This window comes from Mustela lutreola, chromosome 6, assembly GCF_030435805.1.
Source record: "Mustela lutreola isolate mMusLut2 chromosome 6, mMusLut2.pri, whole genome shotgun sequence".
Lineage (NCBI taxonomy): Eukaryota > Metazoa > Chordata > Mammalia > Carnivora > Mustelidae > Mustela > Mustela lutreola.
The window spans coordinates 124499142-124519874 of NC_081295.1; the positions used below are offsets into that span (position 1 = coordinate 124499142).

Consider the following 20733-nt stretch of genomic DNA (forward strand, 5'->3'; position numbering starts at 1 on the left):
CATGACCCAACAGAATCCAGAATCTTGAGTTAAACTCAATCTCCTGGCCTGGACCTCCAGCTAAGCTCTCCCCACTCAGCCCACCTCCTTTCCAGAATCATTACTTCCCACTACTCCTTTACAGGAAACTTACTGTAAGATTGTTTTTCTTGTGATTCCCCAAACACATCCTGTACTTTTCCAGCCCAAGGTCTTTGCTGATTCCATTCTCTTCCTCACAGTCATCTTCCACATCTAACTCTGTGGTACCCCACCCACTGTTCAAAGTCATCTCCAATGCCACTCTTCTATGAAGCCTCGCCTTATTGATTAGATAGATGGGAACACTAGTTCTTTTGGGTCTCCCCTTTATAGTTGGTGTTCAGTTTCTTTAAGACCCTCAAGAGAGTTCGAGGTGCCGGCTGTGTCTGGCTGGCCTCACTCAGCAGCCCATACACAGAAACCAACCTCAGTACTTTCAACAAGACCTTTAACAGTAAATGCTCAAAGGATGTTAAACTGTGAGTCCATGAGCAGCTGTCTCTAAGGCAGTTATGAAAGGGACAAATCTGGGTAACTGGGTAATCTGGGTAACTACTAACCTCTTGCCTTTGTTTTGTGGCAGCAGCCTTACGTGAGCATTTCTGCACACATCTGCGCAGGCAGCTTTCTTGTGTTGCCCCTGCAAAGTCTCTGCACCTTTGTTCCAGTATGTGCATGGTAAAGGGGAGAAGATAGGCCACCGCAAAAGGTTCCACTTGGGCATGTGAGTTATTTTGAGCTGGTGGCAATCAAAAACCCAGCAGACTCAGGAACAGCGTTTTGCCTCTCTTCTTTGCCTAAAAGAGTTTAGATAGGGGACTGAACTGCAAAGACGGCTATTACCAGAAGATAACTATCTGATGGTCCTACCCGCTTTGGCAGGGCAAACTTCTGACTTCCAAACATCCCCTCTTCTTATCTTCCCCTGAATTGGCCTCCTTCCATTCTTTAGCTCCAGAGGGCTTACGAACCTCAATTGCCTTTAAATCTCAAGGCTTCCTCGGTTCCTGAAGTAATTAAATCTGTTTTTCTCCTGTTAACTTACATCAATTTAATTGTTAGACCAACCAGTGAAGGTAGAAGGAAAGAAAGGATGATTTTTCTGCCCCTACAATGTGGTGTGTGCTGGGGCAGGCAGCATCATGTCTTGTGTGTACTAGCATGTTCATTTCTCTGTCTTTTTGGCTATTTCTGTGATGACTTTCCTCTTGTGTGTGTGCGTGCGTGTGTGTGTGTGTTGTTCTATGTGTATCTACAAGTATATGAATGTGCGTGTGTAGCTGTAATTCATTGGCTTTGCTGGGTCGCTGCTCCCAGCATGGCCAGATTTCTTTATGTCAGTCCTCCTACCTCCCCAGAGATGGGGCCAGTGGCCTAACCACCTCCTAAGCTATCTGCTGGCTGCTCTCCAGCCCCCACATGCCCTGACATGGGCCTGCAGCCCGGGATCTCACCCATCCCACTCACAACTCACACGCTCACAACGCACACATGGGCGCCTAGTTTGCACAGGCCACGTCGCCGCCCCCTCTCATTGTTTAACCGTCGGAATTTCCAGCTTGCTCTGGCCACCACTCCCAGCAGCGGGTGGAGTTGAGAAGGCCCCGCCCAATACTGGAGCGCACAAAATCTGCTCCGCAATGCTGTAGGTCCGCATTCGGCCTTCGGCCTTCCGTTTCGCTCTGTCCGCCATGTGTCACTCTCGCAGCTCCCTCCCCACTATGACAGTCCTGCGGGCCCCGACCCCCGTCTCCACCAGCCCCGGACCCCGGCGGGGCTCTGGTCCTGAGATCTTCACCTTCGACCCTCTCCCGGAGCCTGCGGTGGCTCCTGCCGCGCGCATCAGCGCCTCCCGCGGGCATCGGAAGCGCAGCCGTCGGGTCCTCTACCCACGAGTGGTGAGTGTCGTGGAAGTGGGCACCCGGAGGGGCAGGGGGAACGGCCGGACGCCGGGGTCCTCAGCTAATCTGTCGCCTTTGTTGTCTCTCTTCAGGTCCGGCGCCAGCTGCCAGTCGAGGATCCGAACCCTGCGAAAAGGCTCCTTTTTCTCCTGCTCGCCGTCATCTTCTGCCAGATCCTGATGGCTGAAGAGAGTGTGCCGGCACCGCTGGCTCCGGAGGACGCCCCCAACGGTGCATCCCCCGCGCCCACCCCGGTGCCTCCGGTCCTTGAGCCCCTTAATCTGACCTCTGAGCCCTCGGACTACACTCTGGACCTCAGCACTTTCCTACAGCAACACCCGGCCGCCTTCTAAACGGGACCTCTCCCCACATCCCCCCACCCAAAAGAATCCGAAAAAACAAAGAAACACCAGGTGTACCTGGTGCGCGAGAGCGTATCCCAAACTGGGACTTCCGAGGCAACTTAAAATCAAAGCACTGCAGCGGAGAAGCCAGCCCGAGCCCGGGATGAAGAGCACCGACACTCCCGGGCAGGCCGCGTGGGGAAGAGCGTCATTTATTTATTTCTCAGCGATTCTAATTAATATTTATATGTATTTATGTATGTCCCCCTAGGTGATGGAGGGGTGTATGTAATATTTATTTTAACTTATGCTGGGGTGTGAGATGTGCCTCCCTGCTGAAAACGCAGAACTCTTTTGGTAATTTGTTGAGTTTTGGCAAAGGTGGAGGCTGGGCGCTTTGGTTCTCCTCGAGAACCAAGGTGGAGGTCCTGGATCTGGGAGAGTGCCCGGACAAAGAGTCAACGATGGTGGCAGGTCGTAGGTTTTAGGGGCTGGTATTCCGTCTTACAGGATTTCAACTCCCTAGATCTACTGTGTGAGGCTTTGACGGACCACCGGGGTTAAGTTCCTCTGCCTTCAATCTTCTCGAAGTTGCCCCCAAGGGGTGGCTAAGGTGTCGAAGGTCGGTGGGCTGTCAGCGGGCGGCTGTGGGTCGCCCGGTATGTTCTGTGAACACAAATAAAGTCGGTTTACTGTCAGTAGTCATCTGAGTGTACGAATCTTTGTTAGCGGCGATTCCCCAGCCCTCCCCGCCTTCCGGCACCAAGGGCGGGCTGGAGGAGCTGGGGCCACGTCCTCCGCAGGCGCTCCGCCCCGGGTGACCGGATGCAGTCTTTCGTTGCCCCGTGTGCGGTTTTCCTAGTTACCGCGGGGCAAATCAGAGATGAGGCAATCTCCCCAGCCCGGGTTGCAGGCCCACGGAGGTCACGTCCCGCTTCCCGGGGCGGAGCTCCAGCCCGAGGAAGGACGGCGGCAGGCGGGCATCCAGCGCAAGCGCGCCGTGCTGGGAAAGGGGCGGGCCGCGGCGGGGCGGGGTCGCGTCTGCCGCGGCAACCGGGTGCGGCCGAGTGAGGGGCGCGAGCGCGGGCGCCGCTGGCTGGAAGGCAGTTCCCCGGGACCGCTGCTCGGTTCCTGAATCCGCTGCGCGCCCCTGCTCGGTTCCTGAATCCGCTGCGCGCCCCGGCCCGGCCACCGCCAGCGTACGGAAAGGTGGGTGGGAAGGCGAGATGGAGTCGCTCCGCGGAGGAGCAGGGAGGGTGGCGCAAGGTTTGGGGGCCTTAAAGCGCGAGAGAGCTTTATCACCGGAGCCAGAAACTGCCTCACCGTAGGCGGGACGGGGCAGGGGTAAGGGAGTGGCTGTAAACCGGCGAAGGGGAGGGAGTCTCTGGGATCTGTGGGATTGAATAGGCAAATGCCTTAGCGGAAAGGTGCGGAAGGGACTGGGCCCTGGTGGCTGGAGATTGGGCGAGACTGACGGGAAAGGGAGAATATTCACTCCTGTGGACCCCCGCCCGCAAAGGCTTCCTTTTTTTTCCCCCCCAGCTCCAGCCTGAGCCATGTTTTTCACTTGTGGCCCAAATGAGGCCATGGTGGTCTCCGGTAAGTAATGTTCTTTTCTCAGCCAGTGGCCCCCAAACCCTTGCGGGTCTGGATTCTACCCTTCTCCCTACCAGGTCCCCAGGCGCGGGCCTCTGTCCCTCCCACCCCCAGCGCCGGCTGCAAGCCACCCACTTGTGATTCCCAGTGCTGCCCTTCCAAGGCCCAAACTGCCTCCGCCCCGGCTCCCAGATTTCCCTGTGGGGCTTATTCCCGCCCCTCACTCCAGTTTTTCAGTCTTCCATATTCTAGCCCTACCCCTGGTGCTGCAGTTTACTGCCCTCTCACCTTGCAGGCTTCTGCCGAAGCCCCCCAGTCATGGTGGCTGGAGGACGTGTCTTTGTCCTGCCCTGCATCCAGCAAATCCAGAGGTAGGTAGAAAAAGAACCAGGGAAGGGAAACCCCAGTTTTCTCGTTTCTTTTTTTCTTACTGTCCACTCTTCCTTTTTCCCATAGGATCTCTCTCAACACACTGACCCTCAATGTCAAGAGTGAAAAGGTTTACACTCGTCATGGGGTCCCCATCTCAGTCACTGGCATTGCCCAGGTGAGGCTTTCAGAGCCTTTACCCACCCGGAGTCCATTCCTTCATCACCTTCTTTGTGCCCAGACATTGAGAATCTTCTCATCATGGCCTTCCCAACCTCTGACTGCAGAGAAATGTCTCTGCTAAATCTCACCTTCTCCAGGGACTCCCCAAGGACTTGACTCTTCCATTCTCTTCCTGCTTCCTACCTGGCTTTATGAGACCTTCACCACACTTTCCCTATCCCTACTCTGGTTACAGGTGAAAATCCAGGGGCAGAACAAGGAGATGTTGGCAGCTGCCTGCCAGATGTTCCTGGGGAAGACGGAAGCTGAGATTGCCCACATTGCACTGGAGACTCTGGAGGGCCACCAGAGAGCTATCATGGCTCACATGACTGTGGAGGTGGGCTTGAGGGCAGGGAAAGATCTGGAAGAGATATCAGAGTGAGTGGCACAAGGACCCGGCTAGTCTGTGGGAGACAGTATCTGGAGGACTGAGAGCTTAAGTTCCTCCTTCCCACCATTTTGTTACCCTAGGAAATCTATAAGGACAGACAGAAATTTTCAGAGCAAGTTTTCAAAGTGGCCTCCTCAGACCTGGTCAACATGGGCATCAGTGTGGTTAGCTACACCCTGAAGGACATTCATGATGATCAGGTAAACAAACTTGGGTGGCTGATTCTCTTCTCTCCAGTTCCCTGCTCCCATCTCTTAAATCCTCCCAAGGATTCTGATTGCTGCTTCTCTCTCACAGGACTATTTACACTCCTTAGGGAAGGCTAGAACAGCTCAAGTCCAAAAAGATGCTCGGATTGGGGAGGCAGAAGCCAAAAGAGATGCTGGGATCCGGGTGAGATAGATTCTACTTGGGGGATCACTTGGTCCCAATGGTTTTCTTGGGCGTGCAGTGGGAGACGGGATGGAAGGGGCACAACTGAGTGAGGGCTCGTAGAGCTGGGTTGGCAGAGGAAATAGATGAGGCACATGCAGGGGAGACTGGTGAGGAGCAGGCTGTCCCCCCTGGGGCCTTCCTGTCCCTACTCTAACTTCCTCCCTGATCTCTGTGTGGACAGGAAGCCAAAGCTAAGCAGGAGAAGGTGTCTGCCCAGTACCTGAGTGAGATCGAGATGGCCAAGGCACAGAGAGACTATGAGCTAAAGAAGGCCACATATGACATCGAGGTCAATACCCGCCGCGCACAGGCTGACCTCGCCTATCAGCTTCAGGTCAGAGCTCTCACACTGGGCAGTTCATTCCTCTGAAGCCATCCATCTTAGGCCATCACACTTTCTCATATTCTAACTCTGATCCCTTTATTCTGGCTCTACATTTCTGACCCAACTCCTCCATACGATGATTTGAAAGACCCAAGCATTTCAGTTGAAAAGCAAAGTAAAGGCCAAGAATGGATATGGTCAGTAGGATGTGATCATATGTTTCGGCAGATTGTCCCCTGGGGAATGGCACCTGGATGGGTAGGTGAAGCGAGCTAACATCCAGCCCATTCTCCACACTCACTGTGCTGTGCATTCCCACACAGGTGAGTTGTTGCCGCATCCACCCAGGGGAGGGGGCCTGTTTTTCTGATTTTTTACGTGCTCACAACAGCCCTGGTGATCGGAGAAGGGCATAAGGAAGGAAAACATGGACTTGGCTTTGCATTCTGCAAAGTGAGATAGGGGCAGCCCTTGATACTACACGGAGGCATGGTCAGTCCTCTTTGCTTGCAGATTCTGTATTTGAGAATGGGCCTACTCACTAAAATTTACTGGTAATCCCAGAAGCAGTCCTCGTGGCACCTTTGTGATCATTTGCAGACATGCACAGAGCAATGAAGAATTTGAGTTGCCTGGTGGTGCAGTTGAGGCTGAACAAGATATTTTGCCTTCTTGTTTCAGCTCTCATAATGCAAACAGTGTCATTTTCATAGTATATTCACTGCTACATTTTTTGCATTCTTGTACTCTTTGTTGGTGGTTTTGCTCTTTAAAATGGTCCCCAAGCATGCTACTAAAGTGCTAAGTGTTCCTGAGTGCAAGGAGACTGTGATATGCCTTACAGAGAAATTGCATGTGTTGGATAAGCTTCTTTCAGGCATGAGTTATAGTGCTGTCAGCAATAACTTCATTGTTAATGAGTATGTATATTATATAAGGTATCTTTAAACAGAAACACATATATAGCAAGCATATATAGTGCTTTGTCGTGAACAGGGGATCACAGGAACCTAACGGTATGTTTCCCCTAACAAGAAAATAAGTATTTGCTAATTCGGTATTCATGGCTACTTTATAGACCAGATCTACTGTGAATAATGGGAGTCAACTGTACTTTGAGACCTTTACCCAAAGGATAGCAATGTTATGAAATTTGGTTCTGCCACAAGTGGGTATAGGCTTAAAGGATACTGAAATAAAAAACGTCTTTAGTTTACGATATTAAATTCCTGAACTTTGCTTCAGTGTAGTCTGCCTACCAGTAGCAGCGGCATCGCTATGGGCCTTATTAGATATAGAATCTCCAGCTCCAGTCCTGCTGACTGAATCAGAATCTGAATTGGTTATTTTTTTAGAGTTAGTCTCCACACCCAACCTGGGGCTTGAATGCATAACCCTGAGATCAAGAGTTTCATGCTCTACTGACTGAGTCAGCCAGGTGCCCCTAGAATCTGTGTTTCAACAAAATCCCTAGGGGATTCATGTACACATTGGCATTTGAGAAGCATTAACATAGTGGAAACCATTTCCACTATGCAAGCTGGAAACCAACTTGCAGGGTCCTTAACCTAAATACAGCTTTTCTTATCTGCAAATCAAAGGATTGAGCAGGTTTTGGCTCTGTTCCAACTTTTTTTTTTTTTTTTTTTTTTTTTTTAGATTTTATTTATTTATCAGAGAGAGAGAGGGGCAGAGAGCAAGCACAGGCAGACAGAATGGCAGGCAGAAGCAGAGGGAGAAGCAGGCTCCCTGCTGAGCAAGGAGCCCGATGTGGGACTCGATCCCAGGACGCTGGGATCATGACCTGAGCTGAAGGCAGCCACTTAACCAACTGAGCCACCCAGGCGTCCCTCTGTTCCAACTTTTATCAGCTCTTTTCTTTTGTGCAGGCTTTGTGCTAGGTACTTGGGGAAATAGGAATTCATTCAACAAATACTGTCAGGTGCCTAAGATGTGCCAGACATTGTTTTGGAAGTGAGGGCGTAAGTATGAATGAGACAAAGGATTCCTGCTCTTGTGGAGCTTATATTATAAAACAGGAAACAGGGACGCCTGGGTGGCTCAGTTGGTTGGACGACTGCCTTCGGCTCAGGTCATGATCCTGGAGTCCTGGGATCGAGTCCCGCATCAGGCTCCCAGCTCCATGGGGAGTCTGCTTCTCTCTCTGACCTTCTCCTCGCTCATGCTCTCTCTCACTGTCTCTCTCTCAAATAAATAAATAAAATATTTAAAAAAAAAAAAAAAAAAAAAAAAAAAAACAGGAAACAGCTAGTAAGCAAGTAAATAACTTCCATAGGTTCTAATTATCCTGTTTAAGTGCTATGAAGGAAATGTACAGAGGGATGAAAAAAACAGTGCAGAGGTTTGGGGTAATCTAAAAAAGCTTCAGTGAGGAAGTGATTTATGAGATAAACCCGAAGATGAGAAAGAGCCAACAGTGTAAGGAGTTGTGGGCCAAGTGCTGTTTCTGTGTTGATGGAAATGCTGTAAATCTGTAATTGTAAATGCTGTGATACTGAGTGCTTGAAATGTGGCTTGTGGAGCTGTAGCTAGTGAAATGTGAGTAAGAAACAGAACTTTAAATTTTATTTATTTATTTAAATTTTAAATTTTATTTAATTTTAATTAATTTTTTAAAGATTTTATTTATTTGACCCAAGAGAGATGTCACAAGTAGACAGAGAAGCAGGCGGGGGGTGGGGGAAGCAGGCTCCCTGCTGTGCAGAGAGACTCACGCCCATGCAGGGCTCAATCCCAGGACCCCGAGATCATGACAGCAGCTGAAGGCAGAGGCCCAACCCACTGAGCCACCCAGGTGCCCTTAATTTTAATTAATTTTAAGTATAAATAGCCATATGTGGTTAGACAGAGGACCATCACATGCAAAGGCCCGGAGGTAGGAAAGAGCTTGGTGTGTCCCAAGAACAGAGAGGAGGGTTCTGATCTGATAGGGCTGGTATGCTGTGAGATGGCAAGGCAGGCAGGGCCAGGTCCCATAGGGTTCAGGTGGCCATGTTGGAGACTTAAAAGAGAATTCCAAGCCCAGTGGAATCCTACTGGAGAACTTTAAGCAGGGAGGTGTCATGGTCTAATTCACATTTTTTTTTCAAAGATTTTATTTATTTATTTATTTATTTATCAGAGAGAGAGAGAGCGCACAAACAGGCAGAGTGGCAGGCAGAGACAGAGAGAGAAGCAGCCTCCCTGTCAAGCAAGGAGCCAGTTGTGGGACTGGATCCCAGGACCCTGGGATCATGACCTGAGTCAAAGGCAGCGGCTTAACCGACTGAGCCACCCAGGCATCCCCTAATTCACATTTTTACAAGGATCAGTGTGTCTGCTGTGTGGAGAGTTGATTCTCAGAAGACAAGAAGCAGGAAGATAAATTGGAAGCTTTTTCAGAGATTATGGATTGAATAAATACAGTTAATTTCACTCCCTCTAAAACCACATAGAGCGATTTTTAAAAAGAAGAAGGAGAAGATGAACACAGATGGAGAGAACTGGATTGATAGGAACAGAAAACATCATTTTGGAAGCCAAAAAGCCATCATAATCAACTAAGCCAATGGTACTTTATCAGTGACGGGCACGATATGACCATTGAATCCTAAATGCTGACAGCCTCCCCTAACTTCCTTATCCATTTGTCCCCTGGATGCATCTTCCAAAGAAGTCATTAGAAGACTGTGCTGAGGAACATGACCAGTGCAAAGGGAAAGACTTTAAGGATCCTGAATCATAGGTTCCTCAGTAGATGACTTGCCCAAATCACCATAGAGTGAAGTTCAGAGCCAACAAGCCTCACCCACATGCCCACAGTTTCACTGTTTTAGACCTCCTTCACGTGAGCAGCCAGCCAGGGATTCCCTGATATATGAGGGAATCCTGCAGTGTTCAAGTCTGAGACTAAAACCACAAACAGCAAAGCAACTTGGAGGATACATACTATGGAAGGAGTAGAAAGCTTAAAAAATCTTTTTTTAATATTCTCTCAGATAAGAGAAGAATTCACATCTAGAAAATCAGGGCATAAAACAGAAAACAAAATGAGAGCTCTTAAAGTCAGTAAGATGGCAGAAATGAGGGGGAAAAAATCACAAGAAATTCTAGTGAGTCTGGATTTATTAATCTAATTGTAATACATTCTAATTGTAATAAATTTATTAATCCTAATCTACAGATTTATTAATCAAATCAACAGAACAAAGAAAATGGGAGAAAAATCACCAGTGGAAAAAATACTTAAAATGTCTATCTGTTCTGGAAGATACGACTTTCTAGATTGAAACAGTCCACCAAATGTGCAATACAACAAATAAGAAACAACTACCCTCTGAAATTTCAGAACAGAGAGAACAAAGAAGGGATCTAAAAGCTTCCAGAGAGAAAGATCACAAAGGGTCAGGCATCAAAATGACTTCAGATTTTTTAAGAAGCCAGGAGACCATTGGAGCAATGCCTTCAAAATACAGATAGAAAATGAATTCTAGAGGCACCTGGGTGGCTCAGTCATTAAGTGTCTGCCTTTGGCTCAGGTCATGATCCCAGGGTCCTGGGATCGAGTCCCATGTCAGGCTCTCTGCTCAGCGGGTAGCCTGTGTCTCCCTCTCCCACTACCCTTGTTTGTGCTCTCTCTCTCACTGTGTCTCTCTCTGTCAAATAAATAAAATCTTTAAAAAAATGAATTCTAATGTAGTAACCTGTACTCAATCAAACTGTCATTTAAACAAAAAGGTAGAAAAAAATCTCAGAAAAACAAGATCTCAGAAAACTTACTGCCCATGTACTTCTTCCAAGGAAGCTACTGGGGGTTATTTCATCAAAAGGTGAGCCTTAAAAAGGGGGCAGGAGGGACTCCAACACCGAGAGAGAGAGAGAGAGAGATCCTGTACATTGAAGGAGAGAGCAACTGGTCAATTTGGAACCAGTCTGAAATTTTAGGGTCAGGGACAGCACAGGATGCCATGTCCAGAAGCACCTTTCCTCTGGAGTGAACACATGGATGCAGTAAAGGCAGGAGTATCATCTCTGCTGTTGATAAGACCCTCAGGGATGATGGTCCATGGCTGAGCCAGAGCATTGGGGCCATAGAGAAGCATGCTCCTCTCTGGTACCTCTGTCACCAAAATCTTGACAAGAGCCTTCAGATATCTACTCTACAGGAATAAGAAAATGAGATATGTGTAAATAAGAGGAATTCTATATGTACATGTTCTTGTAAATGTTTAGAATGTTCCTGGAAGAAGAGTACAGAAAAAGCTGGTTACTACCTCTGGGGAAAGGAAAAGGTGGTTTAAGGAAATAAGTGGACAGAAACCTTGCTTCTCACTGCTCTTTCTTTTTTTTTTTTTCCTTTTGAATGTGTACCATATACAAAAAATAAAAATGAAAGAGATACATACACACTCCAGCATCACTGCCAGAGCCAGTAGGAAACAGTTGCGGGGGGGGCTGGAATTGATGGTGGCTTGCAGGAAGGTTACAGCAGCTCAGATGGAGAGAAGTGGATGGCTCTGAGTGAGGCTGTAGGTGGAAGATGGCCACCACACATCAGAACCTTCCAGGTGCTCATACTCTACAACAGAGGGACACTGGAAAAATAGACTAATATGGGAGCTCAACAGAGGGACCCCTTAGCTTGGCCTGAGGAAGAACAAAGTTGGATCCCTACCCTATCCAGCTCTTGATGTTAAGGCTGCTTGGAAATTACCCTATCATCTGCCTCAGAGGAGGATCAGGCCATCTCCCAAGCCATGATTGGGATATGGGAGATGGACTCCCCTGGGCTGGCTAAGCCCACCGGGGACTGGTTTCATGTACTTAACTGTATGAATAATCTCACCCAGGAGCCCTGGCCCTGGCTTCTCTCTGGTTCCTGGGAACTTGCTCTTCAGCCCTCATGTCGAGCATCACTCCTACTCAGGTGGCCAAAACTAAGCAGCAGATCGAGGAGCAGCGGGTCCAGGTGCAGGTGGTGGAGCGGGCCCAGCAGGTGGCAGTGCAGGAACAGGAGATCGCCCGCCGAGAGAAGGAGCTGGAGGCCCGAGTTCGGAAGCCCGCAGAAGCCGAGCGCTACAAGCTGGAGCGCCTAGCTGAGGCAGAGAAGTAAATGCCCCTTCCAGGCCCCATTGTAGTCCTTTATGACCTGGGTGCCCCCGTATGAAGAGCTGAGGCCTTCACTACCTGAACTCCTATGGAAGTCGAGTTACAGGCGCCTGTGTCTCTCCAGCAGGGCCTGCCTTTGGCCCTTCCTCAGCCCCTCCCTGCACTTCCCTTTCTGTGCCCAGGTCCCAGCTGATCATGCAAGCTGAGGCAGAAGCTGAGTCTGTGAGGGTGAGTTAAGAGGTGACTCTTGGTGGCTTGTGGAGCAAGTGGGGGTTGCTGTTTGAGCTGGGGTTTCTTGTCCTTAACAACAGCCGTCAGTCCCACAGTTTCCTACTGTTCTCAGATGCGTGGGGAGGCCGAGGCCTTTGCCATAGGGGCTCGAGCTCGGGCCGAGGCTGAGCAGATGGCCAAGAAGGCAGAAGCGTTCCAGCTGTATCGTGAGGCCGCTCAGCTAGACATGCTGCTGGAGAAGCTGCCCCAGGTCTGTGGGTGGTGGGCACCAGGAGAGGAACAGAACCAGGGAGTGCAGGGTAAGGGGTAAAAGGAGGGGTTTGGGGAGAGCCAGACTAGGGAACTGTGAATTTGGGGTGGGAATTATAAGCCAGTGACTGAAGTGAGGAGGGATGATCCTTACAAACTGAAGAATGTCAACGATCTCGAAGCCCAGGGTAAGGTGTTTGAGGAGGGGTGTGATCAGACCACAGGTGCTGAGTGTGCATCTCTCACCTACCAGGTAGCAGAGGAGATCAGTGGTCCCCTGACCTCAGCCAATAAGATCACACTGGTGTCCAGTGGAGGTGGGACCATGGGGGCGGCCAAAGTGACTGGGGAAGTACTGGACATCCTGACCTGCCTGCCGGAGAGTGTGGAGAGACTCACAGGCGTCAGCATCACCCAGGTGAGGGTCTCTAGAGTGAGCATGGTGGATTTCCTGTAAATTTCTGGGTTCCCCAGGCATGTGATGCGGTAGGCCTAGTACTAGGCCCGCATCCAGGAGGCTCCAGAGCCATTGACATCTTTGTTTTCTATATGCTATATGCTAGATGCGGTGCTAAGCTGCTGCTGCTATTGCTTTTTTAAAAGGATTTTATTTATTTCAGAGGAAGGAGAAAGTTTGAGTGGGAGGAAGGGGAGAGGGCAAGACAGATTTCCAACTGAGCAGATAGCCTGATGTGGGGCTCAGTCCCAGGACCCTGGGATCATGACCTGAGCTGAAGGCAGACGCTTAACCCACTGAGCCCTCCAGGTGTCCCCGAGTGCTAAGCTTCTACACAAATGGTTGGTTTTTGTTTTTGCTTGTTTGTTTGTTTTTTAATGAAACTGTCCTTTGGGTATATAGTATTTTACAAAGTAAAGAAACAACTTTGAATATGTTAAGGAACTGTGCCCCATCATACGGCTGGTAAAGCTAGATTTCAAACCCAAGGCTGACTGTCTTCTAGAGCCTTGTGGTCGCCCCACTAGGACAAGGAACTGGTTGCAGCTGTTACTGCTTTTCTTGGTGCCTGTTTATTTACCTACAGATTATGACAGAAGTCAGAGAGCAGGTTCTGGAACCATAGTGAATCCTGGCTCTGGTCATGCTAGCTCTGACCTTATACAAGTTAGCTACTTCTATGTACCTTTTTCCTCACCTTAAAATCGGGCTAATAATAGTATCTACTCTATTGAATTATTAAGGGAATTAAATGGGTATTTGTAGTGTTTAGCACAGTGCCTGGCACATACTATATATGAGAGTCCTTAAGAAAAAATTATATAGGGGCACCTGAATGGCTCAATCGGTTAAACATCCAGCTTTTGGTTACAGCTCGGGTCCTGTGTTGGGCTCTGTGCTCAGTGCTGAGTCTACTTGTCCCTCTTCCTCCCCCTGCTTGTGCATATTCTCTCTCAAAGTACCTTTTTAAAAAATTACATATGTAAGTGAAAGCAGTAGACCATAACAGTGACCTTCAAGTTCGATTCCTTGGATCCTTCTTGAAGCCGGCATTGAAAGCCCTGAAAGATGAGCTAAGGAGGGTCTGTGCAAGCAGGGTTCTAGCCCCCTCCACTCCTTTTCAGTGATTTGCTGTGGACAGGTCCTGATGACCACTTGACAAGAGGGTAAGGTAGGGTGGCAGAAAAAACTTCTTAGAGAAGACTTTTGGAAATGCATGTCCTCCCTGCAGCCCTCATCCAGATGGGGAGCTGGGGGAAGAGGTTACATGATTCCCAAGTTTCATAATTGTTGTCTCTTTACCAGGTTAACCACAAGCCTTTGCGAACAGCCTGAGCCAACCTTTGCTCCAGTACCTAGCCTCGTGGTTGCCAGAATAGTACCCATACTGCATGCACAACTGGCTTCCCTGAGCATGCCCTTGACAGTGGGGTACTCCCCCATCTCCTTGCCAAATAGCCTGTGCCTTCCCTTGGAGGGGAAGGGTTGCTCTTCCCAGCCCCACACTGCCAAGACTACCAGTCCCCCAGGGGTTCCATGCCAGCCTTCTGATTATCTTACCCCAATTTAACTTCCTAGACCACATGCACCTATTGTCCAGAATTTTCCTGACCAAAACTGAGGGATGGCCTGAGGTTAACTTTGTCAAATCAATTGCTGTTAAAAAGCACTAATACTGGTTAACAATTAATAAAGCAGAACTCATTCAAAATTAATGCTGGAATGTAGCTTACTCCCTTCATTCAATATATTTTTTAGAATGGAAGAAGTTGGGGGCGCCTGAGTGGCTCAGTGGATTAAAGCCTCTACCTTAGGCTCAGGTCCTGGGGTGCTGGGATTGAGCCCCGCATTGGGCTCTCTGCTCTGGGGGGTTCCTGCTTCCTCCTCTCTGCCTGCCTGTGATCTCTGTCAAATAAAACCTTTATTAAAAAAAAAAAAAAGAAAGAAAGAATGGGAAGTTACCTTGTACACTGTTAAAGTTGTACCACTTTTTTCCTGCAGTTGGTTATAGGCAGAAAATCATGCTGAAATGGGAAGTAGTGAGAATTGACCTAGTCCCAAAAACTACTGAAAATAAGGAAATTATATACTTAAAATTTCCAGGGTCACTCTGAGATTTTGTGTACTTTAGAAGCATGTTGTATTGGGTTTAACGGTGTTACTTTAGAATGGGACCATTAAGTGATACTCTCCACTGGTTAACTTTCCCAGTTAACTGAGAAAATCCGAAAGGGTAAGAGAAAACATCAAGAGCCATACCATAGCCTAAATGAACCCTGGATGCCCTGGATGAGCTACACATTTTATGTGGAGCAGTAGCTCTCAACTCTGCATTTGCCAGTATTCTTGAGTAGTTAAAAGTAGATGGCTAGTTAACTGGCTTCTGGTTGGGTAGGCCTAAAGATCTGCATTTCTAAATTCCAGGAGGTTGTTGATAGGCTGGGAAGCACTTATGCCCTTCTTAACATTCATCTCAATTCTCATTGATCCTGTGTATCTGAGCCTATGGCTATCCCAGTTATTGAGGAGGGTAGTAAGGTGCTGGGGTAGTTTGGGTACTAAGATTAAGAGAAGAGGCTGGAGCACCTGGGTGGCTCAGTTGGTTAAGCCTCTGCCTTCAGCTCAGGCCTGATCCCAGGGTCCTGGGTCGAGCCCGCATCAGGCTCTCTGTTCAGCAGGGAGTTGCTTCCCCCTCTCTCTGCCTGCCTGTTTTTTTTTTTTTTTTTTTTTTGCCTACTTGTGAGCTGTCAAATAAAATCTTAAGAAAAAAAAAAAAAAAAAAAAAGAGGGTCCATTAAGTATAAGGATATTCTCATCAGTCCATGGAGAGCAAAGTGTATGTGTTGCTGAACTTGAGCTTCCTGTATCCACTGGTACTCTTTCCCTAAATGAGCACACATCTTGCAACTTAATTTTTTCAGTTGTCATTTATTTTTGGCTCTTGGGGCAATGTTATCTTTTCAATATGAAAAAAAGCAAGTTCAACACAATATAGAAATTTGAAGTGTAGGACAGGATGAAGCCAAGGGCAGGGGAGGGAATAGCAAAAGGAAAAAAACGAGATGTTGCCAAAATGGGAGGGTCTCCTTGTCCACTCTCTGGAAGAATGATTCAAAAGATTTAGGTGGCAGTACAAACCTTTCTGTATATACACAGCAGAGCTGGGTGTTTGCTAAGGGTGGGGATGGGGAGGGTCTTTCTGGAGGCTAGTCCCTCTTCCTCTTCTTGGCCCCCTTCCCCAACCAGGGGAAAAGGAAGGAATCCAACATATGAAGGTGGTTATATAGGAAAAGAGAAGGACCTGCTTTAACAGGGTGGGGCAGACCCCTGCAAAAGAAACAGCTCAGGACTCAGCTTGGAAGAAGACGGGAAAATACAGATAATACTGTCAACACCTCTCCTGAAGCTGAGAGGAGCAGGGAAATTCCTGGAAATTAGGACTCAAGAGCCTGGATATCTCTCTCCAAAACTGCTCTAGAATAGAAAACCCTACCCCTTCCTTATAGGTACCTCTACTGCTATGAGGTAGCTTTGTTTCCTTTCCCCGGGGCTACCACATGGGCTTAGGATGGTGGCGATCTACTGGGTTTTAAGCACTTGGTTCTAGATGGGATCTGATGAGACCCAGCTTCTTGGAGAATTATCTTATAAAACAAAGGGAAATACCAACTGGACAAATGGGAGAAGGGGACACCAAAAGGAAATACAGGGTTACTGAGAATGGCAGAAATCTAGGTTTCCCAGAGTGGAAGAGAGGAGACATTCAACAAACAACAAGTATTTATTGAGCGCCTATTATGTGTCAGGCACTGTGTTCTAGGACCACCCCCCTCCAAAAAAGGAAAAAAGAGACAGAGGCAGAAAATGTAATTCTGAGGGAGAGGACAGGGGCAGCTGAGGAAGAAGGCTGAGGGAATGGAGAATCCTGAGGTGATGGTGCTCTGCCTTAGGCCTCCTCTTCAGCCTCCTCACCGAAATCCTCCTCCTCTTCTGCGGTGGCATCCTGGTACTGCTGGTACTCGGAGACAAGGTCATTCATGTTGCTCTCAGCTTCAGTGAATTCCATCTCGTCCATGCCCTCACCTGTGTACCAGTGGAGGAAGGCCTTGCGCCGGAACATGGCCGTGAACTGCTCTGAGATGCGCTTGAAGAGCTCCTGGATGGCTGTGCTATTTCCAATGAAGGTGACTGCCATCTTGAGGCCACGAGGTGGGATATCGCAGACTGCTGTCTTGACGTTGTTGGGGATCCACTCCACAAAGTAGCTGCTATTCTTATTCTGCACATTGAGCATCTGCTCATCTACCTCCTTCATGGACATCCGCCCACGGAAGACAGCAGCCACAGTGAGGTAACGGCCATGGCGGGGGTCACAGGCAGCCATCATGTTCTTGGCATCAAAGACCTGCTGGGTGAGTTCAGGCACAGTGAGGGCCCGATACTGCTGGCTTCCACGGCTGGTCAGAGGTGCAAAGCCAGGCATGAAGAAGTGGAGCCGTGGGAAGGGCACCATGTTGACGGCTAGCTTCCGGAGGTCAGCATTGAGTTGACCAGGGAAGCGGAGGCAGGTGGTGACACCACTCATGGTGGCTGAGACGAGGTGGTTCAGGTCTCCATAGGTTGGCGTGGTCAGCTTGAGAGTGCGGAAGCAGATGTCATAAAGGGCCTCGTTGTCAATGCAGTAGGTCTCATCTGTGTTCTCTACCAACTGATGGACGGAGAGGGTGGCATTGTAGGGCTCGACCACAGTGTCAGACACTTTGGGTGAGGGTACCACACTGAAGGTGTTCATGATGCGGTCAGGATACTCTTCTCGGATCTTGCTGATGAGCAAGGTGCCCATTCCAGAGCCTGTTCCCCCACCCAGTGAGTGGGTCAGCTGGAAGCCCTGTAGGCAGTCACAGCTCTCCGCCTCCTTCCTCACCACATCCAGGACTGAGTCAACCAGCTCAGCACCCTCTGTGTAGTGGCCTTTGGCCCAGTTGTTGCCTGCCCCAGACTGACCTGGAATGGGGTGGGGAGGCAGGCTTGATTAGTAAAGAAAGATAAAGGACCAAATTTCCACTTTTTAACTTTTGGAATTGTGTACACAAATGTGCCTTCTTTCTCACTCACCTGTAATACATCCCTCCCCCATTATTTACCAACTAGGGAGTTACTACCAATGCCTGTGTTAGATATTTCAGAACACAGCCCTGGTTTAGCACTCCAGTATATCAATAATCTCCTAGTCCTTGCTGTCTTCTTTACTCAAATACGCTGAATAGCATTACCTATTAATACGTGTATAACTCACCAAAAACAAAGTTGTCTGGTCTGAATATCTGCCCAAAAGGACCTGAGCGAACAGAGTCCATGGTCCCGGGTTCTAGATCCACCAAGATAGCACGAGGAACATATTTGCCACCTATATGGAAGAAAAGAGTCAAAATTGGCAAAGGAGATCAGCTGGAGCAGGGAGACTGCCAGGGACCCTAACTTGTGATTCCAAGTGCGGCCACCAGGGGGCAGAGGAGCCAATCATTTGCCCCATGGTGGGCAATCAAACCAAGGCCTCCTTTTGAAAAAAGGAGAGATCCATCCAAAAATATTAAGAGGTTCTCCAGGGCTGGAAGAGACCCCAGAGAAGCGGAAGAGGAGATGGGACCCAAGATTCCCTGGGTTCCCAACCTCACCTGTAGCTTCATTGTAGTACACGGAGATGCGATCCAGCTGCAGGTCGCTGTCACCGTGGTAGGTTCCAGTGGGGTCGATGCCGTGTTCATCACTGATTACCTCCCAGAACTGCGGAGGGAAAGCAATGCGACTTCCAACCAATTATGCCCACCCGACCTACACACATTTTAATCCCGGACACGCCCGTGGTAAGCCTGGTTCTAGGGCCTGTGGCATTGCCTCCCCCTGCCTGCCATATCCTTCTACTAGACATCCCCAACCCCAGTTAAGCTGCAGCTTTCATTGCCTGGAATGTGAGACGAGGTGCAACTGAGGAGGCCTTGCGATCGCAGATAATTTTAGGGTGGGAATGTGAGGAGAGGGAGATGGAAACGGCCAACCAGACTGGACAAGCACACCTTCCTACCGCGCACCATGGGCCAGTGTTTGAGAGACCAGAAGCTGCCGCAATCGACCACCCCCAACCCCGCCCTCCACGTGACTGCGGCACCCGCGGGGGCCGCGGGACTGACAATGGGAGATGTCGCGCGTGGGCGTGGTGTGACTACCTCCCACGAGAGGCGGGGCTCGGCTTGGGCTAGGGCGCCCCCAGCCGGCCGGCAGGGCCGCTTTGTCCCGGCGCGCCAGGGGCGCCCAGGCCCCGCCCTTCTGCTACAACGTAGCGACAGCACTTCCTCCCTGCCCTTCCCCCGCTACACTGTAACCGCGCGAAAAAAAAAAAAACCCACCAAAGAAAACATCCCCCACCCCCTGTCTTGGCCCCGGAATTTTCTTTCTTTGCTAGCTTTTTACCCCTAACTTTATATAAGGATTCTCTTCCTTTCTTCCACCGTTTAGTCCTGAGGGACCCTTTAAAGAAAAGGACTCTCCTACCCTCTTTCTTTATATTGGTTCACGCCCAAAGAGGGTCTCTTTACGGGAGATGTAAGTAAATAAAATTAATCCAGCAGCTATTAGTCTTCTTCCACCCACAAAGAATTACGGGACCGCCCCTCGGGAATCGCGGGCGCGCGAGATGCCTATCTTTTGGGAAGGGTACCGAGCAGTGCAGCCCACCCTGGCGCACCGCGTCCCCCACCCCACGGTGGGATCCAGGCTCCCCTCAGGCGCCGCCCAGCCTCGCCCCTTCTCCCTCCGGCGAAGCCCAGCCAAGAGTGGATGCACATGGGGAAACCTCGCCTCGCTTTGTCTCGGACGTTTCCGCATCTCCCTCCCCTCCCCGTCCTCGGACCGTTAGAACACTTTCAAATAAAATCTTACGGAACCACGGTCTTCCCACCGCCAAAACCGAAGGGTCCTTAACAGCTTCCACCAAAATGAACCAGCGAAGACTAGTTCCCCATTTTTCGCAAACTAATTCTAGCTACAAACGTCTATTATATATGGAAAACTTTTGAGGGGCAAAGCTTGACGATGGGTGGTATGCAAATATATATCGCAGCCATCGTTAATCTGGATTTTTTTTCTTCTCTAAAGAAATATAGTTAAAAGAAGAGGTTCAAAATCCTTACCTTGGCACCGATCTGGTTGCCACACTGACCGGCCTGGATGTGCACGATTTCCCTCATTGTTAAAATTTATTTTAATTTTTTTTGCTCGCCTCAAGGTGTGTACGGGGCAAGAAATTATATGGTATATATATATTTTTTTTCTATACTGCTAGTCTCAGGCTGGAAGGATGGGACGTGTCCCGGAGGCTGGAGCAGCAAGGTCCGAACGCAGCCGCAGGAAGGTTCTGAGAGAGAGAGAAAAGAGAGGGGAGGGCGAAAGAGGGAAGGCGGGCAGGGCGGGGCGCGCGTGCGCCTAGGCTGGGAGGCGGGAGAACAGGCACCGCGCCACCGTCGGGAGACAAAGCCTTATCGAGGCTGGACCTGATTAGTCGATGCCAGTCACGTATAAGACATCCATTGGTCTCTGCTCGGATGGACGAACGCAAGTCTCACTGGGAGTTGTAGTCCTCCATTGTTGTCCACGCTGCAAAATGAAGGGATGGATGGGTGGATAGTGGATTTTTGCTTTGGGATTTTTTTTAAAGGTTTTTTGTTTGTTTATCAAAAATGACCTTAAGCAAGTTTTCTTTCACCTATACCTGAGTTTTTTGTACTAAAAGGGCGTAGTTTTCGGGGATACAGGAATTGGGATACCTAGGGTGCCAGGCGTTGGAGGGTGGAGTGGGCACGCCCTGAAAGCTCCTTACTGCGGTAGCTCTTGGGAAACGGGCTGCTTAGCTCAGCGAAAACTGGGGAGAAATGCGGCACCTTGCTCTGCTACCTAATAGCTGGTCCTTTGGTGACCCAGGACTTGAACTCTAGTAAGATGCTGCTCCCCCAGACAGGAAGAAAGGGGGCATTGCCCTCCTGCTGTTTTCTTGGAAGTTTTCTAGTGATAACGTTTAGAAACAGAAT

General features: G+C 49.3%; 3 protein-coding genes across 7 annotated transcripts; 2 read left to right on the forward strand and 1 right to left on the reverse strand.

Annotated features, from left to right (window-relative positions):
• Nucleotides 1–1637: 1637 nt before the first annotated feature.
• Nucleotides 1638–2967, forward strand: IER3 (immediate early response 3). Its single transcript, XM_059179042.1, has 2 exons — nt 1638–1919; nt 2015–2967. The coding sequence occupies exons 1-2, from the start codon at nt 1713–1715 to the stop codon at nt 2273–2275; spliced, it is 468 nt and encodes a 155-aa protein (XP_059035025.1). The 5' UTR covers nt 1638–1712; the 3' UTR covers nt 2276–2967.
• Nucleotides 2968–3258: 291 nt separating this feature from the next.
• FLOT1 (flotillin 1) lies at nt 3259–14367 on the forward strand. Of its 5 annotated transcripts, none has more exons than XM_059179037.1 (13): nt 3265–3475; nt 3809–3865; nt 4100–4233; nt 4319–4409; nt 4650–4793; nt 4928–5047; nt 5145–5240; nt 5464–5616; nt 11534–11715; nt 11898–11943; nt 12059–12196; nt 12449–12613; nt 13958–14367. In XM_059179037.1, the coding sequence occupies exons 3-13, from the start codon at nt 4181–4183 to the stop codon at nt 13985–13987; spliced, it is 1218 nt and encodes a 405-aa protein (XP_059035020.1). In that variant the 5' UTR covers nt 3265–3475; nt 3809–3865; nt 4100–4180; the 3' UTR covers nt 13988–14367. The 5 variants fall into 5 exon arrangements, with proteins under 5 accessions (XP_059035021.1, XP_059035019.1, XP_059035020.1 ...); XM_059179035.1 differs by having other exon boundaries at nt 4158–4233; XM_059179038.1 differs by lacking the exon at nt 5464–5616 and having other exon boundaries at nt 3259–3475; nt 4158–4233.
• A 2043-nt stretch (nt 14368–16410) lies between these two features.
• TUBB (tubulin beta class I) lies at nt 16411–20081 on the reverse strand. The gene is made up of 4 exons (XM_059179033.1): nt 19840–20081; nt 18328–18436; nt 17949–18059; nt 16411–17656 (listed from the first exon to the last, which is right to left on the reverse strand). Exons 1-4 carry the CDS (start codon nt 19894–19896, stop codon nt 16599–16601), a joined length of 1335 nt encoding a protein of 444 aa, XP_059035016.1. The 5' UTR covers nt 19897–20081; the 3' UTR covers nt 16411–16598.
• Nucleotides 20082–20733: the final 652 nt, after the last annotated feature.

What these genes read in the sequence shown, in the direction of transcription:
- FLOT1 (XM_059179035.1), top strand. Translation starts at nt 3,823, where the DNA reads ATGTTTTTCACTTGTGGCCCAAATGAGGCCATGGTGGTCTCCG. An exon ending in AGGACATTCATGATGATCAG is followed by an intron (nt 5,048 to 5,144) that starts GTAAACAAACTT and finishes TCTCTCTCACAG; the next exon opens with GACTATTTACACTCCTTAGG. An exon ending in CGCCTAGCTGAGGCAGAGAA is followed by an intron (nt 11,716 to 11,897) that starts GTAAATGCCCCT and finishes TTCTGTGCCCAG; the next exon opens with GTCCCAGCTGATCATGCAAG.
- IER3 (XM_059179042.1), top strand. Translation starts at nt 1,713, where the DNA reads ATGTGTCACTCTCGCAGCTCCCTCCCCACTATGACAGTCCTGCGGGCC. An exon ending in GGGTCCTCTACCCACGAGTG is followed by an intron (nt 1,920 to 2,014) that starts GTGAGTGTCGTG and finishes GTCTCTCTTCAG; the next exon opens with GTCCGGCGCCAGCTGCCAGT.
- TUBB (XM_059179033.1), bottom strand. Translation starts at nt 19,896, where the DNA reads ATGAGGGAAATCGTGCACATCCAGGCCGGTCAGTGTGGCAACCAGATC. An exon ending in GCAACCAGATCGGTGCCAAG is followed by an intron (nt 18,437 to 19,839) that starts GTAAGGATTTTG and finishes TTCCCTCCGCAG; the next exon opens with TTCTGGGAGGTAATCAGTGA. An exon ending in GTACTACAATGAAGCTACAG is followed by an intron (nt 18,060 to 18,327) that starts GTGAGGTTGGGA and finishes TCTTCCATATAG; the next exon opens with GTGGCAAATATGTTCCTCGT.